At 42.4% G+C, this 20859-nt stretch overlaps 1 protein-coding gene across 1 annotated transcript; it reads right to left on the bottom strand.

The window, feature by feature from the left end:
* Window positions 1-125: 125 nt before the first annotated feature.
* Window positions 126-18567, bottom strand: kdm5a (lysine demethylase 5A). The gene is made up of 28 exons (XM_032589509.1): window positions 17622-18567; window positions 16594-16671; window positions 16165-16287; window positions 15858-16028; window positions 15558-15749; window positions 15280-15358; window positions 15094-15185; window positions 14821-14979; window positions 13634-13753; window positions 13360-13518; window positions 12507-12688; window positions 11896-12058; window positions 11685-11804; window positions 11407-11601; window positions 11140-11321; window positions 10922-11046; window positions 10525-10675; window positions 9818-9938; window positions 9543-9719; window positions 8373-8551; window positions 7945-8263; window positions 4789-5349; window positions 4504-4662; window positions 4091-4219; window positions 3315-3462; window positions 3005-3225; window positions 1591-2058; window positions 126-1082 (listed from the first exon to the last, which is right to left on the bottom strand). The coding sequence occupies exons 1-28, from the start codon at window positions 17796-17798 to the stop codon at window positions 801-803; spliced, it is 5232 nt and encodes a 1743-aa protein (XP_032445400.1). The 5' UTR covers window positions 17799-18567; the 3' UTR covers window positions 126-800.
* Window positions 18568-20859: the final 2292 nt, after the last annotated feature.

Genomic DNA, 20859 nt, shown 5'->3' on the forward strand with positions numbered 1-20859 from the left:
TGTGACCTTTGACATAGTTTAGCGTCTTTACAATTATTTTTGACGCAAACAAACCACAAACCATTGATAGCATCATGTTTCACACTGGTGTTATACTGAGGTGCAGAAAGAGGAAAGCAAATGTGTACGATTTGACTAGGAATCGTTTATTAAAAGGTGAGAAAACAAAAAGCCACAAACCATTTTTTTTAACCGTTTAAAAGTTATATACATTATAAATAATTCCCACTACATTTTAACCGTTTGTTTCCTCCTAGTCTCGAGTCCTACATACTGACATGTTTTTTTTTTTCTTTCTCTTTTTTAAATCAGAGAGTCAGAGGGCAACAGTGAGCGGGACAGAATGTCCCAGGATTGGGAACATGTTCATCTCTTCTGACTAAACCAAGCAGCTCGAGGAAATGTGTGAGTGCTTCACTGTAAATTCATAAAACCAGAGTACTATTTAACCCTCCTGCAGTGTTAGCGCCATGTTCCGGAAGAGCGCAGTGGATATCACAGCTCCGTCAGTTCCTGAAACCACAAGAGGAAAAAAAAAAAAAATCCTAAAAGCGAGCGTGGGGTCCACTCGACCTCTCTTAGGGCTGTGGGAAGGTTAAGGGAGGAAGTGTTGTTGTAGACCGACACCTTTTACAGGAGGAGGAGCATCACCACATCTCAGACGTCAGAGAGAACCTTTTTCTTATTAAGCCAGGGAGAATTCATCATTTCCTGTGCTTCATAATCCATACGGTACCAGAAATCCTCCGAACAAGCCTCTACGAAGAGTTCTTGTAGTCGTGCACGCCCCAGCTTTAGCGCTAGCTGTCCTGCCGAGGCTCCTGCTGTTGGTGTGAAGCCGCCGGATTTAAGAGGGACACGGCGGACCACGGAGCCATGGCCGCTGCCGTGCCACACGGAGACAAGACCACGATGCTCTCCCCCGCCACGTCCTCCAGGGCCACTCCGTCGACCGCGCCCGCCGCCTTCTCAGAGCAGTCCACGCAAATGTAGTCCTCGTTTTCCGCCATTTCGCACGACACGCCCACGCAGACCTGGTGGAACCACTCGTCGCAGCCGCCGTCGCACTGCACCCAGTCCACCTGGAGACGAACAGAAACGCAATTAGGATGTTTGGATAAAAATCTTAAAAAGGAGGAAATAAAAGAAACAGTTTTTCTCCCAGCATGTGTGGGTTGAAATAAATATATATATATAAAAATGTAGTAGGCTAGCTGTGATTGGCTGATTCAATGAATTTATTAAGCTTTCTTGAGAAAGAAAACCAGAGAGAATGAAAAAAAACAAACGAGAAAAGACAAAACGAAAACAAGAAAGAGGAAGAAAACAAGACAGCAAAGACAGAAAACAAGAAGGGAAGAACAGAACACTAGGAAGTACAGAACTTAAATGACCTACTCTTTTATAAATTCTTGCATATTAATATTTATTGAAGGAGTTTGTATTCATAAGCAGAGCTTCAGTTTTATTGAGCCTGCCCTGTCTGCCCTCCGAGCTCCCTGTCTATCAATCATCTATGTTTCCCTGTTGTGCCACTTTCTCAGCAGGACGGGTCTGGATCCACAGCGAGGGAAGTGACCTTGTCCTCACCTTGTCTTTACACGGCCTCTGGCAGTTCTTCGCCGCGCACACTGCGTTCTCATCGTTGGAGTCCTCGGCGCCCGACCAGTCGTATTTGGACGGGATGTCCAGGATCTTCTTCTCCTTCCTCTTCTCCAGGACGTCCTTGATGGCCTCGGCTTTCGCGGCTGCCTTCTCCTTCCTCTTCCTCTCCTTCTCCTCCTTGGCCAACCGCTTAGCCAGCTGTTTCATCTCCCGGTTCTTTTCCAGATTGAGCTTCAGCTTCTTCTTCTTGGGCTTGCCGCCGAGGCCGAGCTCCAGGCCGACCCGTTTCAGCTCCTTGGACTTCTGCAGCCTCATGTCTCCCATGGCGGCGGCGCCACCGGCGGCGGCCATCAGCAGGTGGTGCTGCTCGGCTCTCTCCAGCTTCCGCTTTCGCTTCTTCTCGGAATCTTTAAATTTGATTTTGAGCGGTTTCTCCAGCAGCGAGTTGTCAGGCTGCAAAAAGGGATGGAGGGGAAAAAAGGTTCAATATTCTGCCAAAGTTTGACTTGCAGAAGTAGCCACGCCCCTAAAACTGCTCCACATTTGGTCTCGTTCCAAATACATACTGGAGTGTAGCTTATTTGCATTCTATGTTCTGACCAGCCAACAGAACGTAGATCATAATTATAACATAGAAAAGTATCAGAGATATTTTGAAATGTTTTACTAATAAATATTAGAGCAGCAAACTAATGATTATTTTAGTAATCAACTATCCTGACAATTAATCCATTAATCGTATATATAAAAAAATTTGAATGTTCTGCAGATTTTCCATTTAATCACTTAAGCCTTTATACACAAAATTAGAAATAAACTAAAAGATGCAAATAAGCAATTACTTTTTTGAATAAGAAATAAAAATATATATATGACCACCAACGATGCATCCCTGGCAAAAAAAAAACAACAAAAAAAATCCACTTTATATTAGTTTGTTGAACATTTTTTGGATGAATAAATGGTTAGCAAAATATGATTAATATGAGATTTGTTTTTTATTTACAAAATTTGAAACTGAGGAGTTCTGGTTAGAATATATTGACAGACAATACAAACTGTATATATTTGTTGTACAGTTTAGGCTTACTTACTGCCCCGACTGTGTTGCTCTTTCAACAAATGACCACTTTTAGAGTCCGCATACTTCAGTTCACAATTAATCGATTACTAAATTAGTTGACAATTATTTCAGTCGCTGATGAATCACAATTCATTCCATTAATCGTTTCAGCCCGAATAAAAATCTGAAAATGTATCGTGCATTTATAGCTCAAGACGTACGGAAGTGCACATAAAGAATTTCAATTCGTTCACACACAACCCCAGCACTCTCCCCCGAATATTCCTCCATTTTTAAGTTGTTGCAACTATTTGCACAATCGATGCGCTCTCTTACCTCCATGACCTGCAGGAATCTCTCCTCAGAGGGAGGGTGCGTGGCTTGCAGAATCCTCCAGATGTGCTGGGTTTCATCCAGGGACACCTCCAGCAGGTCTCCCAGCATCATCAGGTCCTCCAGCTGCGCCTTAGCCTGCAGGGACAGTTCCAGCACCGGGGGCTCCAGGCTCCGGGGCACCAGGGGGGTCTTCCGCGGTTGCTTTCTGGGTGTGCCGAGGTCTGAAGGGCAAAATATTTGGAAGTGAGACAAACTAGGCCTCTGAATGTAAGGAAAATGTGTGTAGAAAAAAAAAAAAGCGAGCACTAACTTTGCACGCAGGACTTGGAAGCTGACGAGTAGGCGTGTTCGGCGCAGAATGAAGGCGTGGCGGCGGGCCACATGTGGCTGACCACCTCCTCAGACTTCACGGGGATCTCTTCATCGCAAAACAGGTAGGGCTTCACCTCACCTGGGTCCTGGACAAGCACACGTCACAATTACAGAGGAACTTTGGGACCGTTTGAAGGCAACTCGGGGTTCTGACACGCTTTCCACAAATTACACACTCCACTTTCCAGAGTTCTCGGTCCTTCCTGTTCGTTTTATAGCATAAAACAAATAAAGTTCATACTTAAAGTTATGGCAAACTGTAAAAAAAATAGAGCTGGCCTGTGACAACAAAGAAAAAAGAAAGGAGGAAACAGAAGAAAAAAATTAAAGGTAGAAAGTAAAAGGAAGAACGAAACAACGGAATAAATAAAGAAACTTATTTTCTTCTTTTAAAAGAAAGAGTAACGAAGAAACAAAAATAAAGGAACAAAGAAAAAGATACACAGGAACAAAGAGCAAGACAGAGAGAAAGAAAGGAACAAATAAAGAAAGGAAGGTTTGAAACAAGAAGAAAACAAACAAGGAAGTAAAGGACACATCTAGACAACATTACATGCAGTCTGGAAGTACAAATATCTTCTGTATTTCCAGACCAAGAAAGTAAGTAATTATTATCTTACTTTCTTTTTCCATACTTTTCCACAACTGGAAAATACTGAGATCATATTCCAGACCTTTTCAGGCTGTGAAGGAAATCTTTCACCCCTCACTTACCTTCATGTCGTAACCATAAGTCTCCCTGATGTCCTCGTCTGAATCCGTTTCCTCGTCATCGTAGTCCACAGACGGCCGTGGTGAAGCCGCTCGGCTGAAACCGGACTGCTGAAAGGTCTGGATGTGACCCTGCAGAACGGAGAAGGTCACAGCGTCTGGTTTCAGTTCAACGCCGGAAAACTCAGCTGCATTTCAAATCAATTAATCGCATGATAAATTAAAATGAGGTCAATAACTTCCATTCTGACGATTATTATTTTTTTAATGGTATTGATGTTTAGATATTTCATCGATTTCATTTATGGTTTTGGTTGTGGTTTTTAATTTCCATTTTATTTATTGTTTTTGGTTAAAAAGCTTAACCAAACAGCGGTGACTTCTTCACAGACGTTAAAAGGGTTTTAAAGGCTCACCTGCAGGTCAGGGTTGGCGGCCGCTTTCAGCAGCTCGGCGTTGATGATCTTCTCGGTTTTCTCCCTCGCCGCCTGCTCCACCATGCGCTGGCTGAGCACGGAAAGCTTCGCCAGAGCCGAGGACAGCTCCTCGGTAGCCAGAGCTTGACGTGCTCGATCCTGAAAAGGCAATTGGGCAAAAAGAAGCAGGTTAATCTGAAAGCCAACACAAAAAAAAAAAAAAAGAGAAGGAAAAACAAACAAAAAACAAAAAAACATAGAAGGAGAAGAGTTTGGCGTGAATACCTGCCAGCTCATGGCCCGCTCCGTTAAACACTGCAGCGCCTCTCCTTCCGGCAGACGCACCGGCAGCTTCTGCAGAGAGACCAACAGGGACAGGATGGTCTCCAGTCTCGGCCTCCTCGACCTCTGGCACAGCGGACACAGGAACTTGGAGTCTTTGCTGTTGCTCTGCCAGCTGACGCCCACTTTCTTCTGCGTCCCCGTCTTGGGCAGAGGGACGCAGGCGCCGTGGAACCAGTCCTTGCACAGCTCGCACTGCAGCATGAAGCCGCTGGCCGTCTTCCGGCACAGGCAGAACTTGACTTCCTCGATGTGGTCCGCCATGGCCATCTTGGCTAAGTTGGCAGCGCGGAGCGAGTGGATGGCCTCCACTTCCTTCTGCTCCTTGGCTTTGAAGGCGGCCACCACGGCCGAGGGGTCTCGGGCCTCCTCCAGGTTTTCCTCCAGGTCGCTGAGGGCGTCGGGGTCGTAGCCGCTCCGCTCCTTCTCCATGAGCTCCTTGACGCGCTTCCGCTTGCTCTTGCTGTTGCTGTACACGCCGATGTCCACACGAGGACTGAGAACCTTCACAAAGTAAAAAATAAATAAGAGAATATTTTATTTTGTTCCCCATAATCACACCGGATGTAACCTGCTTTTTATGGTTAAAAATACACTGAGAAAAATATCAAAATATTGATAATTTTTGTTGAGAGTTCTATATGATGAATAAATAAATCCAGGCACACAATATTTAAAGGGGCAGTATTATGTATTTTTCAGGCACATAGTGCTATTTTACAGCACAATAAAGTAACCAGAACACCTTCAGCTGTTTTAAAAATGCTATGACTTAAAGGAAATTTGACTTCATCTTGAAATTGGGCCTCTGTCTCTTTAAGAAACTCCTCTGGAAACAACTCCTTTAGGGACTCATCACAATATAGCTCCTGTATTAAACCTTTGACGTCAGCGACGTACTCAGCAATGTACTGAGAAATATTCCAGCAGATACGCAGTTCTACCCAGTGTTTGCTAATTGCTGTTGGCTAGTCTGAAGGAGCTAGATGGGGGAGATGCGGGGAAGGGCTGCTCTGCGAGGAGGAAGCTCAGAACCTGCAGCTTAGAGGAGGAGCTGCACCTCGAAGGCGTGGCTAGCTTCAGCCAGGCAGTTTGCACAGCTGAACAGTTGCCACGGGAGACTCCAAGTATGCTTTTGATGGGGGAATAACATGATGTAAAGCTCAAAAAAGGTCAAATTTACATAATACTGCCCCTAAGACGACTAACATTTATGAAGACCATCACACTCATTAACATCATAGTAAATGTCTTAGAATGGCCTAGTTGAAGTACATATCTAAAGTAGATGAACTTGAAAATAGATCTTTTTTTTTTTTTAAATGACTGAGCTTGAGCTCGTTAATTTTGAACTAAATTTTCTGCCGTTTGATGTGCAAAGAAATAACCCAAGAGTCAGGAAGTTCGTTCTACATCGTGTTCCAAATTATTATGCAAATTGGATTTAAGTGTCATAAAGATTACATTTTTTGTTGTGCTAGTAAATTCATAAATGGTATTGTGTGTCAGGGCTCTTTGAATCACTATAATTAATTTCAGAGAGCTGGTTGATTAGTTTGTCTGGTGAGCTCAATTAAAGGAAATCTACTGAAGAAGGATGTTCCACATTATTAAGCAGGCCACAGGTTTCAAGCAATATGGGAAAGAGAAAGAATCTCTGAAGAAAATCATCAGATAGTGTAGTGCCATATGAAAACATTAGATATTTAATGAAAACTGAAGCGTTATCATACTGTGAAGAGATTAGTGGCTGATTCAGAACAAAGATGTGTTTGTGCAGATAAAGACATAATGAGGAAGGTTTCTGTTAGACAAATTCATGGGATTAAGAGTGCAGCTGTTAAAATGCCCTTGCAAAGCAGCAAACAGTTATTTGAAGCTGCTGGTGCCTCTGGAACCTCAAGGTGGAGGATCCTCCAGAGGCTTGCGGTGCATGAACCTACTATTGGGCCATTACTAACCAGAGCTCACAAGCAGAAACGGCTGCAGTGGGCCCAGCCGTACATGAAGATTAATTTTCAAACAGACTTGTTCACTGATGACAAGTCTGTTGGATGGTCCAGATGGACGCAGTAGTGGATTGGTGGTGGACGGCCACCACATCCCAAAACGGCTGTGACGTCAGCAAGGAGGTGGTGGAGTCATGCTTTGGGCCGAAATCATGGGGAGAGAATCATTGGTCGGCCCCTTCAGAGTCCATGAAGGTGTGAAAATGACCTCAGCAAAGTATATGGACTTTCTGACTGATCACTTTCTTTATGGTTCAAAAAGAAGAGCCGTACCTTCCATAGCAAAACCATCTTTATGCATGACAATGAACCATCTCATGCTGCAAGGAATACCACTGTGTCATTGGCTGCTATGGGCATGAAAGGGGAGAAACTCATGGTGTGGTCACCATCTTCCTCTGACCTCAACCCTATTGAGAACCTTTGGAGTTTCCTCAAGCAGAAGATCTGAGGGTGGAATGCAGTTCATATCAAACCAGCAGCTCTGGGAAAATATTCTGACATCCTGCAGAGAAATTCAAGCAGAAATTTTCCACAAACTCACAAGTTCAATGGATGCAAGAATTGTGCAGGTGATATCAAAGAAGGGGTCCAATGTTAACATGTAACTCAGTCTGTTAAGATGTTTTTGACTGAAATAGCTTTTGATTTTAGTACATGTGACCATTTAATGCTGCACATTCAAAGAATGACCGTTTGCAGGTCTTTATAATCCATAAAATGTTTAGAAAACCTACTGTGCATAATAATTTGGCATTTTGAGTTTTTATTTTTGAATAAAATACTGTTCTCATGGGGAGTTTTGTTCAGTAAAATTTGATTTATACTGTAATAGTTCATGACTTGAAAATTATACTGACCATCATTTGCATTGACCATTTAAGAAAATCTGAGAAAACATCACTTGCATAATAATTTGGAACAAGGTGTATTATCACCGTATCAACTGAAGAGGGTTGAACACAATGCATTGAACACTTTTTATAAAAAAAAATCATAAATATTCAACAGAATTTTCCTTCCACTCCTCACTTTAAACAGAAATGTGAAAAAGCTCAGAGGTAGGGAATCCCAGGGTTTCCCTCCCTACCTGCAGCAGAGTGTAGGTGGAGTTCTTCTTGAGGAAGGTGCGGGCGGTCCGCTCCCTCCAGGCTCGAGCCGAGGCCACCTGAGACTCCACTTGTCCGAGCGGATCGAGCCGCACGGGGATGGAGCGGCCTCTGGCCAGCAGGCTCTCCAGCTGCTCCAGGTAGGCGTAGCTGCTTCCGCTGTGGATGGCCTCCACCTTAGAGGTCCAGTCCTTGGCCTTCTGCAGGGCCTCTTCCAGAGCCAGAACATTAGGCAGATATGCTGGGATGTTCCTTGCCTCCAGCACAATGTTCTCCAGCGTCACCATGCTGTGGCGAGGCCTGGGTTTACCAGAGGACACACAGGCAGAGGGGCGGTGTTCTACATCGCTTCGCTTCAACATCCGAACATCAGAAATTCAAAGAAGTATTTCAGGATGGAAATCGTTACCTAGCCTGCAGGCAGGCCCGTGCTTTATCCTCCCATCTCTCTGAGACGGTGAGGACTTCCTGTAGCTCTGCCATTGCTTTCTCCACAGCGTGATGCGGCGCTAAGCCGACTCCAGAGTCTATCAGCCGCTTCATTAGCTCCAGAGTGACGCGGTGCGGCTCAGCAAGGGTGCCACGGACCTTCGGTTTCAGAAAGATGACAGAAGAAGCAAAAAAAACAAAGCAAAGAAAAATGCTTAGTTTGTTTTAAGTTATAAAAATATTGCACGACTCTGTCACTGCTAGCAATCAAAAAGAAGCATCTTCCCTCAGACACTTGGTTTCTGCAGGTTTCAAAAACTCAAATTTAAGACTTTTAAGAGTCATTGTGAGTAGAATGTCAGTACACTGGTGATAAATTTCCATTTAACCATGATAGATGCAAAAATACAAAAGAGGTTCTCCAAATTAAATTCATGTTCATTTGATCGATGGTCTTAATTATGCTATTTGGGACAGAGGGCTACAAGCTGAAGATATTACTCTTGACAGACTTTTAATTTTTGTTTTATTAAATTCATCATAATATAGAACGGTCTCGCTGGAACCACAAGTTAAGTTTGGATTTATATTTGTTAATTTTGCTTACAATAGTTAAGCTAGGAGCTAACTAGCAAGGGTGTTTTAGCCACTAGTTAGCGGTGGCCTCAACGTCTCCAGTCACAGAACGCAATGAGGATTTCTGAGCGCGACTCTAACTTTTGCCGGACAGAAAAGTCCCACAAGAAAAAAACAAAAAAAAACAACATTAAATGGTTCGGTCAAGAAAAAATCTTAGATATTAAAGGCCAACTTACTTTCTTAAATTAATTTAAGACATTTTAAGGCCATAGTTTTAGATACACACATATAAGACTGTTTTAAGATGCGTTGACACCCTGTGACAGAATCAAACCCTTTTCCAAACAGTATATGCCACATTAATGATTAGCAACACCAGGGGTTAAGCACAACCCACATAAAGAGGCCTTAGTCCTTGACTCCGCTGTTGCAGGTTCGATTTCCGATCTGGTGACCTTTGCCGTATGAATTCCCCCTCTCTCTTTATCATACTTTCCTGTCTTAACATTTTCAAATAAAGGTCACTAGAGGCAAAAAACAACCTTAAAAAACATTAGCACCACCAGCCCACCTCATCAAGCCAGCGTGCCTGCTGCAGCTCCTGCTTTAGCTTGGGCAGCTCAGGAAGCTCCACATCCAGGCCGCTGCCCAGGTCCAAAAGCTCCTGCAGCTTGGAGGAGTCGGGCATCTCGTCGGATAGAGCCACCTGGGCTCGCTCGTGGAAGTCCTCCACCGTCTCCAGTAACTCCTGGAGACAAGGAGAGCATTAAAACCCCTCCCCCAAAAATAACAGGTGTTCGATGCTGCTGAATGAGAAGGAGGAAGGTTAAAGGATTTGAGACGAACTTTGACTTGTCGCGCCTGGCTGATGATGCAGGGCAGCCGGAAGAGCTGCTCCACGAAAGCTTTGAGCTCGTCCACAGTCAGCTTGGTGCGGTTGCGGCTACTGTCAGAACGAAGGCGGCTGCTGCAAAATCACAGAGAAAACTCCCAGTTCTCATTTAAAGCAGATGAATACATAACTAAACATGAGATAAATAAAATAAAAAAAAGTCAACAACGCAGCACTTTCTTGATACAAATGTGACTAACCAAAGTAGATGTGATTACACAGAAACATCTTTACTGATGGATTCCATGAAAGTATGAATACAAAGTTTCACTCTGAGGGAATGGCAGATTTTTTTTTACATTGATCACAAAGTGAAAGAACCTGCAAAAAATAAACTGAGGGGAAGAAAGAAAAAGGGAAAGAGAATGAGGGGTGGAATTAGGACCACTGAAAAAAAAATCTGAATTTAATCTTCTGAGATCAAAACACCAAGAAAAGAAAAATCTGATTTTTTCTTTGCTTCAGTGGCCCTAATCATCTTCTGTATGGACAGACGAGAGGATGGATGGGTGAAAAAGATAGATGGACAGAGGGTGGAATGGGTGGAATAAGGCCTAGAAATAAAAACAAATAGTTTTCAGTGATTCTCATGATCTTCAAAACACTTCAGACTCAGAGTTTTCTCAACCTTTGCCGTTTTGGAGCCCTGCTGGGAACCAACCTGTGCCTTTGCTTGCGGCTGAGCAGCAGCTGGGCCACAGAGGAACACGTCTCTGCCTCCTTCACCATCTCCCTCAGGCGGCGGAACAAAACGTTTTCGGGATACTTCCTGTCCTCGGCGTCCTCCAGCAAAACCTTCAGCTCTATTAGATCTACCACAGAGGAAGAAGGAGCGAGAAACCAATCAGTCTGGAAATCAGTTTACTGGTGTTAATTAAACTCTCACACACCTCTGATTTTAGCTAATTTTTTTATACATATAAAAATATTCCAAGAAGGCTCCTGTTCTGCGAGAAACATTAAAATTAAATTCCGGTCTTTTCTAGACTCTACAGAAACCCTATAATATCCATTTTATCATCATGTGGATGTGTTTTTACAGCTGAATTCGGGTCTACCTTTCTTGTTTTTCTGGTCTGCTGCTAACGCCTCTGCGACCCGCTTGGCCCAGGTGTCGTAGGACTGTGCCCGCGTCTTCACACCGTACAGCATGGACGGAAACTCCTCCAGACCATAACGGTACCTGAAAGAAACCAGTTACACACATTTATCCAGTAAGCTGAAGTTCCATAAAACCCATGCTGAGCCGTCGTGCAGGAACAGAAGAGGATCTCACCGGAGACACTTGCTGCCGAGGGGACAGTCGCAGAGGTCCTTAGCGTGATGGAGACAGACGAGCCTATCCGGGCTGCAGGAGCACGTCAGCGCAGACAGGAAACACGTCGTCTTACACTTGTAGCACTGGCGCTCGTCGTCTGGAACGAGTTCGAAAACCTCCTGCTCCGATGAGAGCACTCCCTTTGAGGAGAGACAACAGAGCGGACGATGACTGCATTCATGTCTGATGATTTAGCGTTCAGCTAACCAGAAAGAAAAGACTCACCATCTCCTGGACAGCCTGCCTCAGTTTCGTTTCCTCCTCTATCATGTCGTCCATTTCTTTGAAGACGGCTGCCGCCAGCTCCACGTCGAGGTTCTCGGGATCGGCCACCATTTTGCACAAGAGCTCCTCGTGGGAGAAGACGCAGTAACGGTGGAGGCGGCGGTAGTGGGCGACACACTGACGGCCCAACGGCAGCTAGGAAAGCAGAGAGGATGTAAGCGCGCTTCCAAACAATGAATGGAAATAAAACCTACAAGAGGAGTTCTTGTTTTCCTTACCCAGTCTGCGGTGCAGAAGTTCACAGCTTCTGCAAAGTTGTAGCCCTGGTTGAAGCCGCTGTGGTAGGCCCTCGGGAAGGTCACCACGAACTCCCCTGCACACTGATTGGTTCGGTAGACCTGGAGTGAGAGATTTTTTTTTATTCACACGAGACGACCCAGACACCTCATCGAGTCAAATATTTAGACTTCAGGTGTTTGGTTTACTTACGGGGACGCCGTGATCCATGAGGACGTTCGGATTCATGATGGTGACCAGCTGATGCAGGAGGTCTGGCTGAGAGTCAAAAAGCTCTGGAGCCAGCTTTTTCATGACAGCCTCTAGTTTCTCTGCTGCAGAGGCCGGCACTCCATACCAGGTTTTGGGTTCTCCCCTGGAGGAAAGATAAAGGTAAGCAACAGATTAATAAAAAATAAAAATAGAGAGAAAAAACATATAGTTTATTGAGCAGTTATATTGCTTGTATTTTAAACGCACATTGAGATTAAAATAATTCCCACCAGATTCCCAGACAGCCAATGAGGCTAAACAACTACATTGTTGTCAAAAGCAATCCACAAACACCACAAATGATATCTAAAGGCGTTCCACAAGGAGCTATTTTAGTTCCCATTTTGTTGTTTATTTTTGAAAATGACTTAGAAAGTACAGATTGCAAACGAAGTCAATTTATTTGCAGATTATGCATTAATACATGTTTCCAAACTCAAATTTTTGACTTTTAGTCATAAAATTTTTTTTTAACTTCATTTAAAAGTGTCTCCCCTCCGAAACGCCGCTCCAATGCAATAACGGTCACCTCTAAATCAAAAGTCTCTCACCAGTGAAGGAAATTGATAGAGTAGCTCCAGTGGTCCTCGATGTGCCAGCAGAACGAGGAGAAACACATGCCCACGTACAGCCAGGGCACCTTCATGCCTGATATGTCAACATTAATGTGTGTGAGAACGGACTGCTCCAGTACTGGCATGTTGTTCAAGTTCCAGCCCGAGTTTGCATATTCCTGTCAGAAGAGGAAACGAGGACTTCTTTACCAGTGGGTCAAAATACATCGTCACTTTTTTTCTCTTTTTTGCCCAAAGTGATTTTGGGAAAAAAAAAAAATTATCATCTTTTTCTTTCCAAAAAAAGTTTTGAGCAAAAAAAACAAAAACAAAAAAACAACACTTAGAAATTACTTATTTTAGCAACGTGGCATTATTACAATTATATATATTTTTCATCATAACTGATTATCGTTATAGAATAATAATTAACATAACAGGATGAGAAATTAACAAAGTTGAACATATGACTTACGAGGGAAAACAGATTACATTTTTGTTTAAGCACAAAGCCTATAGTAATGCAGTGCCTTAAAATGAATCAGGATTTTCCTTCATTAAGTGGGTTACATTGAAATATGCTTTTTGTTACTTCCATAAGTTATTTTGTCATTACATCAAATTGAAACTAATTTGATCAAAAAAATGTGTTACAGTGAAACAAGTTATGGCGCTTGCATGTGTTTATTGTTGACATTACTGCCGCCTAGTGGCTAAGAATTAATATTTCAGCAGTTTTTGTTAAACAGGTCAGGGATGATTTTTTTGGGTTTTTTTTAAATAGCAACTGAAACATATTAATTACATAATTCAAAGACCAAGGTCATGTGAGACGTACGAGTGTTCTCACCTCTTCATCTCCCAGAAGCCTCCTCTTGCCGTCCTTTATAGGAAAACCACTGCCCACGTCCTTGGAGCTGATGTCAGCGCCGTACTCTACGATGACGTCCTCCTCAATGCTGCTGACCAGGCGCCAGAACTCCTTCTCGACCAACTCTGTCGGAACCATCTAATAACACGCGGAGGACTTTGTTGAGCTTTCAGATTTGAGGTGCAAACTGCCGTGACTCCACTTCCTCACCAACGGGTCAAACACGCTAGCTCAAAACGTTTGTTCTACTCACGTGAACTGGCATGTTGAAATAGTCGGACTTAAAGTGGTCGGCCATTTCGCCAAAACTCTGCAGAGTGTACTCCCTCACAGCCTGCTCAAAGCCAAAAGCCTCTCGGGGCTTACTGCACTCCTGTGAGGGAAACAGAAATGCGCATGAATTTGAAACAAAATACACAACAGAGGACATTAAAAGTGCCCAGCAACACAAAACTCTGGTTCTGACACACAAAGCTGGCTCAAATCTTATTTGGCAGACAGAAACTACTTTGTTTCATTTGGTAATTATAATTCTGGCCAAAAAAAGAGAGAAAAAAGTCCATTTTGAGGCTCCCCAAGGGTTCATTGTTGGTTCATTGTTCCATCTCACACCAATATGACTTCATATCTCTGTGTCACCTCATAACCCTAGTCCTCTATGCTCACTGATACAGTGTGTCCATAGTAGAAATGAGGCTCAGTGGGTTTACAGAACACAGAACTTGCAAGAGACCCGACAGTAAAAACACATTGCCCTGCTAAATAAACACTTCATAGCAATTTTAATGGCTCTGGAGATCAGATGATTATTAAGTAAAATGATTTTCTCTATAATTCAGTTAGTTTTTCTTGATGTAAAACAGTCATTTTAAAATAGTTTCGGGTCATTATGTAACGACTGATCAGAGTAAATTAGAGTCGTCCCTGTTTTTTGGATCCAGTCTGAAAAAAGAAGTGTAATGAAAAGAAAAAAATAACTTTTGCTGGATGATAAATTGTCCAAAACTTTATTGCGATAAATGATAGTATTGTTGTTTTTAGACCATTTTCAAGTAATATAATGGAAATGGCATAATAATGATAGAAACCATTCTCAAAAGATCAATAAACTTTAAATTCTAATGAACATTTAACACAGGAACTGGAAGACATTTTAAATATTCAAAATAAATAACAGAACAGAAACAACAAATAAAATGAATCACAAAGTCTCTGTAAACAAAATTGTTCTTAAAGAAAACAATAAATCATGCAGATGGAAATCAATGAAGTGGTTTTAATTCATCATGCGATTAAATAATTTATTGATAGTTGCGTCAGGGCCAGTTCTAAAGCAGTAAGAGAGCACAAAAAAACAAATCCATACAGTGATAGCATACGAGACCAAATGTAAAAGGTCTAGTTGAAGGTTTGAACTTGTCAGTGTGTCTCGTAGCCTACCTCAGCGACACACTTCGGGCACCTCCAGTCTCCTTTGGGCACGTCCTGCAGGGGTGGAATGAGGCAGAAAGTGTGGTAGCTGTCGTCACAGCCGTCACACAGCAGCAGCCGGTCTTCCTCGTCGCCTCGTCCGCACACCAGGCAGAAATAAAGATCAATCTGGGGGAAGTAAAGAGGGCACGAGAGATATAAAGACTGTCACAGCTAATCTAAATATTAATAATAAAAAAAAACAAGACTCAGATTTTGAGCAAAGATGACTGAAACTCTTACAAAGTTGACCTCCAGAGTCTCCTTGCGTGGTCTCATCTTAATGGCGAAGGCCTGGGCTTTGAGATGCCGCTGCTTCTTAATGAATCCGTCGTCTGCGTAGAACGAGAAGAGTGCAAAAACGGATGAGTCCGCCTGATGTTTGCAAGTTGCATTTAAAAAAACATAAATAAATAAAAAATAATTTACCAGCTGATACAATCTCCAATCCGACCATCTTGGGACTCGTTCCGAAGATTTTGAGGCTTGTGGGCTCCTTGTTTTCCCTCTGTGGGGACAAAATCAGCAGAAAACTGTAAAACAGACGGATTCCGACGGAAGGCAGGAGCTTAGTACAACTTATACTGTATAGCGATTTACATTTTATCATCACAAGGAAGAGCAGCAAACATATAGTAGGTGAGTGAGATCATGATTTTCTGCAACTGGTCTATGTGATTGATGTAAACTGTCGCTTTGTCTGCTACCTCCGACTTTAGTCGTCTGGATCGCCTCTCTGAAGGAAGCTGATCTTTGGTTTGAGTCACGTCACCCTCTTTGTCTTTCTCCTTGTCGTTTTCATCCTCCTCTTCTTGCTCGTCTTCCTCCATCGCCTCCTCCCCGACACCCTCGTCCACTTCTTCCCCATCTGCTCCCTCATCGTACAGCCGCTGGACGCCCTGATTTAAAGCAATAGGCAGAAACGAAGCAACGTCGTTTTCAGGTCCAAGGTGACCACTTGTGTTTTGAAACAAAACTACATCCGTAGAACGACGGGCGCCACTTACGGTAAGAGTAGCTCCAGACTGGAAGAGCTCATAAGGGTAAAGGAATCTCTCATAATGCGAACGTAGAAGAGAACCGGTGCCTTTTCCCGGTGGGAAGCCCATGCGAGTCGCCACTTTGGACCATCTCTTCTCTTTGCACACCGTCTCAAATCCGCCTTCAGACGACACAATCTGAAAGGGATGCAAGCGTCCAACATGAGGAGATTAAGTTATTTGAACGTGTCCAGTAACTTTTAGCTGTGTTCATTGTACCCGCTGAGTGCAGAAACAACTGTCTACTTAAAAAGGGCCGAAAATCTGACTTCACCTTGCTGAGCTGATAGAGGTCCAAAATCTTTCTCTCTACATGAGGGAAACGAATCTTGGATCCTTGCAGCTCCCAGAACTTTGCGATCTGATCCAGGAAGTTCAGTTTTACTCGAGTGAGTGCCTGTAAAAGAAAAAAAAAAAAAAAGTGATTAGAAATATAGACTAAAGAGTGAGTGTTTTAAGTAAAACTGGTGTAGACGTCCAGCTAGTTATGAAAGGCTTTAGCGGAGTGTTTCTGCTGACCCGAATTTTAACAAGGACAGTATAAATCTTCATATAATGTTCCCATCAATGGATGTGAGCTTTAGCATCTCAGCCATTACCAAACATTATATTTAGCGAGGACATTAAAGTTAATTTGATTTCATCTAACTGGCCAAATATATCCTCAATTTGCAAAACCAATAAATAAATAAAAAAAACTCACCTCAAGTTCATTGAGTCTCTGCACTCTGGGTGTGAAGCGGAAGTTGCGAACATCACAGGCAAACGGAGGCTGCCAGTCCTAACAGACAGAAGGGAAATAGTAGGTACTCCCAGAACTACTTGAGGAAAGAGGAAATGGAAACAATCCAAAATGGATCTAACGCTCAAAGGAGCAACGATTAAAAAATTAAATAATAATAATTTAAAAAACCCTTTAAGATACAAGGTTTCCCCCAGAAAACTTGCTAAGCCTGCTGGTTGGGTGGTAGGGCAGTCACTCATCCAGCAACCCGTCGTGTTTTTGAGTTAAAAAAATGTTTTAAGTTCACAGGAAATTTGAAAATATCACTTGATAATTATGTATTATTGGAAGATTGGAAGATTAATATCTGAACACCAACTATAAAGTCTTAAAAAATATAACATAAAAAACACATAAATTAAAAAAAAAACTTAAATAAGAAATGCTAAGCCTGGTGGGGGCACAAGTAAAGCCTGGTGGCCCGCCAGGCTTATAATACACATAATAGCTGTCATAATAATAGCTATACACCCAATTTACAAGCGTCACACTGTGCATTTTATTGGAATGTTTGGTTGAGTTTGAATGAAATTAAAAGTAAAATCCAGGAGTAGCAGTTTCAAAATATGTAAAGCCATAAGAGCTGTCACTATTTCTGAGTTGACATGAGCATTAGGCCTGTATTTCCTCCAATGTCATCATCCACATTATTGATCTATAACTTAGTCATCAGGACAACAAAAACAAAGCATTAAATGCAGGAGCTGCATAAAGCTTTCTTTAAACAGTTTTCATGACAAAATACGGAAAGCAGACAAATGACACAAAGGCTAAGAAATTAAGCTCTGTTTGACCTTTGTTGGAGTAGCCAACTAGTAGTTGAGTTACAAAATTCAAGCAGGCCTACAGTAAACCTCAGCTGCGCACTTTTGATATCATCACAAAGGATAAACCCGTGCAGATTTTCAAATAGAAGGCTTTTCTCGTGCCCAAATGGAAGAGTTTACCTGGGGAGGTCTGATCTTGCAGATGCCCGTTTTCTCTGCAATCGGTCGGATCTTGTTGATGAATCCTAAAGGATCCGAGAATTCCTCCCAACTCGGCTCAAACACTGGGCACTCGGGAGGGGGAACGAACTCGGCGAACGCAGCCATGTCGAAGTGAATCCGGGGGAAACAAGTCATTCACACACAAAAGAAAATACGCTCAAAATAAAAGAGTTGACATCAAGGATCCATGATTTAACAGCAACCGTCTTCTTGGGGAAGTTCCTCCGCGTCCATGATTATTCTGCAAATCTTCCCTCGATGAGAAATGTATCACATAGCAGTGATCATGTCTTGATTCATAACGAGGCTTGTGAGATAATCCAAAACACAGAAAAAGGTAGCAGCTAGTGATGAGTGTACACCCATCCTCCGCAAACAGTAGGGTAGGCCAGGCCGGGAAGTGTTCACCTGAGACGTAGGGCAGGGTCAGTCCGACACGTTATCATCTTTCTTCCTTCGTTTTGGTTTCTGCGTTTCCAACAAAGTTATCAGCGCCTAGCTCACACTTTGCTTCTTCTTCTTAAGAATACCACCCAAACTGGACGCTAATAGCAAGCTCGCGTAGCCGGGTGATGTATTCACTCTGTTCAACAACTCGTACTCAAAGGGGCAACAAGCAGGAAGCTAATTAAATCGGTGCTAGCTTAGCTTTAGCTGTCTGTTGCGCACCTAAACGTTGCCGTCAGACGAATAAAGTCGCCTAAGCGAGCTATTCTTCTATTATGCAGTCTTGTTAAATTAACATGCATTTTGAAAGCACAGACACATTTGTTTTATGCTTTAAAACGTTTAAGGGTGGTAGGTTTGCGCATAAATGAACGTCGTCTACGAGTAAGATAGCTGCATTAGCAGACATGCTAACTAGCACTAGCAAGGAAGAGAGAGCCGTTGTGATGATGCCTCCAGAGAAACTCGGAAAAAACATTTTGAGCACTAGTACTGACAAAGTTGAGAACGAAAACATATAACTGAAGGTATTTTTATCAATTTAAGTTCCAACAAATTTTTCTTTAAAAAAAAAAAAAGATTTTTTTTTTTCTTTTTTTTTTGGCCTTGCTGCTTATGCAAACGCTATACTGGGTCTGGATGTTGATTTTAAATGACAGAAATTCCGAAACAACACAGTGCAAACTGAGAAATAATATTGATTAAAAGAGACATATTAATAGGAAGCGCAGCTGTTTAATCCAGGACTAGAAATGCAGGAGTGCTATTATTGCTGTATTACATTTTGTTCTGGGGTTGTTTGACAAGACAAAACTAAATATTGTTTTGGCAGTACAAAAAAATAAATGAGTTCCAAGTAGAGCTGAACTGTGCCATGGTGGGTTAGGAACATAAATCCTCATACATTTACCTTCTTTTAAAGAAAATGCAATTATAAGAAAAGCTACAATTATAAATAAATTTTAAATAAATACAAGAAAGTAGGCGGAGATATTGTTCATGCTGAAAAGTTGACTATCAAATTAACAGAAGCTTTCGGTCATTTTTTTCCTCTCTTCCATTGTTCTGTTTTGTTCGACTTGTACCTCCCTTTTTCAGGTAAGAAATTAAGTTTATAGTGGCTTACATAGAACTATATCGGATTTCATAGCCTCGAAACCTATGGAGTACAGATGTATTTTATAGAAGTGACCAGCAGGTGGCGCTCGCGGACAGTTTTTCCTTTCGGCTGGTGTTTGGAGGCTCTCAACAAGCCCACCCCTCACCTCACAGTCCTCAAACCTGTGACGTTCCCCGCGAACTTCATCCAGTAGCACTCCGCCACATCCGCCCATTCACAGCTGCACCGAGGATGCGGAGGGAAAACTCATCGTCACGTCTTCATGGTTTTGGTCGCATTTGGGCGTTTAGGTTCGCATGGACTTGGGGCTAAACAAACCCTCCACCCCTGCTCCTGCCTTCACCTCTATCTGATGCAGACTACAAATCAAACTCAAGGCGAAGACCTGGAAAGGATGATTCATTTGTAGACATGTATATTGTGTCAAAACTCATTGAGCAAAGACTGTGCATTTTCTGCAAGGATTTATTTTTTTCCTCCCTCCTTTTTTGTTGGATTTAAGCATGCGTAATTATACTTAATATCTGCAGAGTGTAACATCGTCTCGCTCTCTTGGCACGCCTTGTTTCTTGTGCGCTTTTACGCACGGACGCAGACTAAAACTGGCGCAGGTTGAGGTAGTAGTTTGTGCTGTTGGCCGGGGCGACGTGCTGCCCCACATGGAGATGACTGCGCAATCTACTGCCTTGCCGGCGCCGGTGACTCGCTGCAGAGAAGACTGAAGACTTATTTGAACTACAATCTGGACTCGGGTTTTTTTTAAGATAAATGTGTGATTATGGCGGGGTACAGAAGCGCCATTCTCGGTTAACTGGTGTAAAACTTGCACTAATTTCCCTTAGTAGTTATTTTCTTTGAGTTTTGGTCTTAATAATAAATAGTAATATTAAAAAAAAAATCCAGATGTTAAAATGGAAAAATGAACTTGTATTTTTGCACCTTCTGAAATAGTGGGGAACCAACAAGTTGGTGTGGAGAGATAAGAATAAGAAATATACCAAAAGCGTTTTTACACTTTACCTGTGATGGATATATATATAAAAAAATGTCAATAGTGTTTTTTGTTTGTTTGATTATCTTTCCTTTTCTGTTTTTTCAGCGTTTTCCAACCTGCTGTTATGAATTTGTTCAATGTAATCATGCATGTGTTTGGTCAGCTACTTGCCTTTATAACAGTATAAAGTGATATCCAGCTTAGCAGTGTTAGGCACCTTCTGGAAAAGCATATTTGAACTGTCTGAAATTAATAAACAAAGTTTTGAGTAACACAATTTATGAACAAGTTTTCAAAGAGTACTTTTATCTTTACCCCGCTCTTTATTTGACACCTGCTCGATGACTTAAGACAGACCTAAAATAACTAGTTTTGCATGGATAAAGTCAACTGCAGTAGAGAAGTTTGTGGTCAAACGCACACATTCCTCTTGTAATTGAAGTTAAGAGAATCACTTTTAAACTTTAGTCTTTAAAAGCTCTACATGGTAGTTCAGAGTGTTCTTCTGCAGAGGCCTGAATTGTAAATGAACGTAATTTCTTGTGATATTAACTCGACGTGCTTTACGCTGGAGTCACGTTTACCGAATTGTACTTTCAGAGGAGGAGGAAGCTGGAACTGAACCAACAACGCCG

This window comes from Xiphophorus hellerii, chromosome 17, assembly GCF_003331165.1.
Source record: "Xiphophorus hellerii strain 12219 chromosome 17, Xiphophorus_hellerii-4.1, whole genome shotgun sequence".
Taxonomy (NCBI): Eukaryota; Metazoa; Chordata; class Actinopteri; order Cyprinodontiformes; family Poeciliidae; genus Xiphophorus; species Xiphophorus hellerii.

Bases quoted from the DNA above. Each gene is read 5' to 3' on its own strand.
- kdm5a (XM_032589509.1), bottom strand. From the start codon at position 17,798: ATGACTTGTTTCCCCCGGATTCACTTCGACATGGCTGCGTTCGCCGAG. The intron at 9,720-9,817 runs GTTCGTCTCAAA...CCTTGTCTCCAG, and splicing joins GCCAGGCGCGACAAGTCAAA to GAGTTACTGGAGACGGTGGA. The intron at 3,463-4,090 runs GTAAGTGAGGGG...GTGCTTGTCCAG, and splicing joins CTTATGGTTACGACATGAAG to GACCCAGGTGAGGTGAAGCC.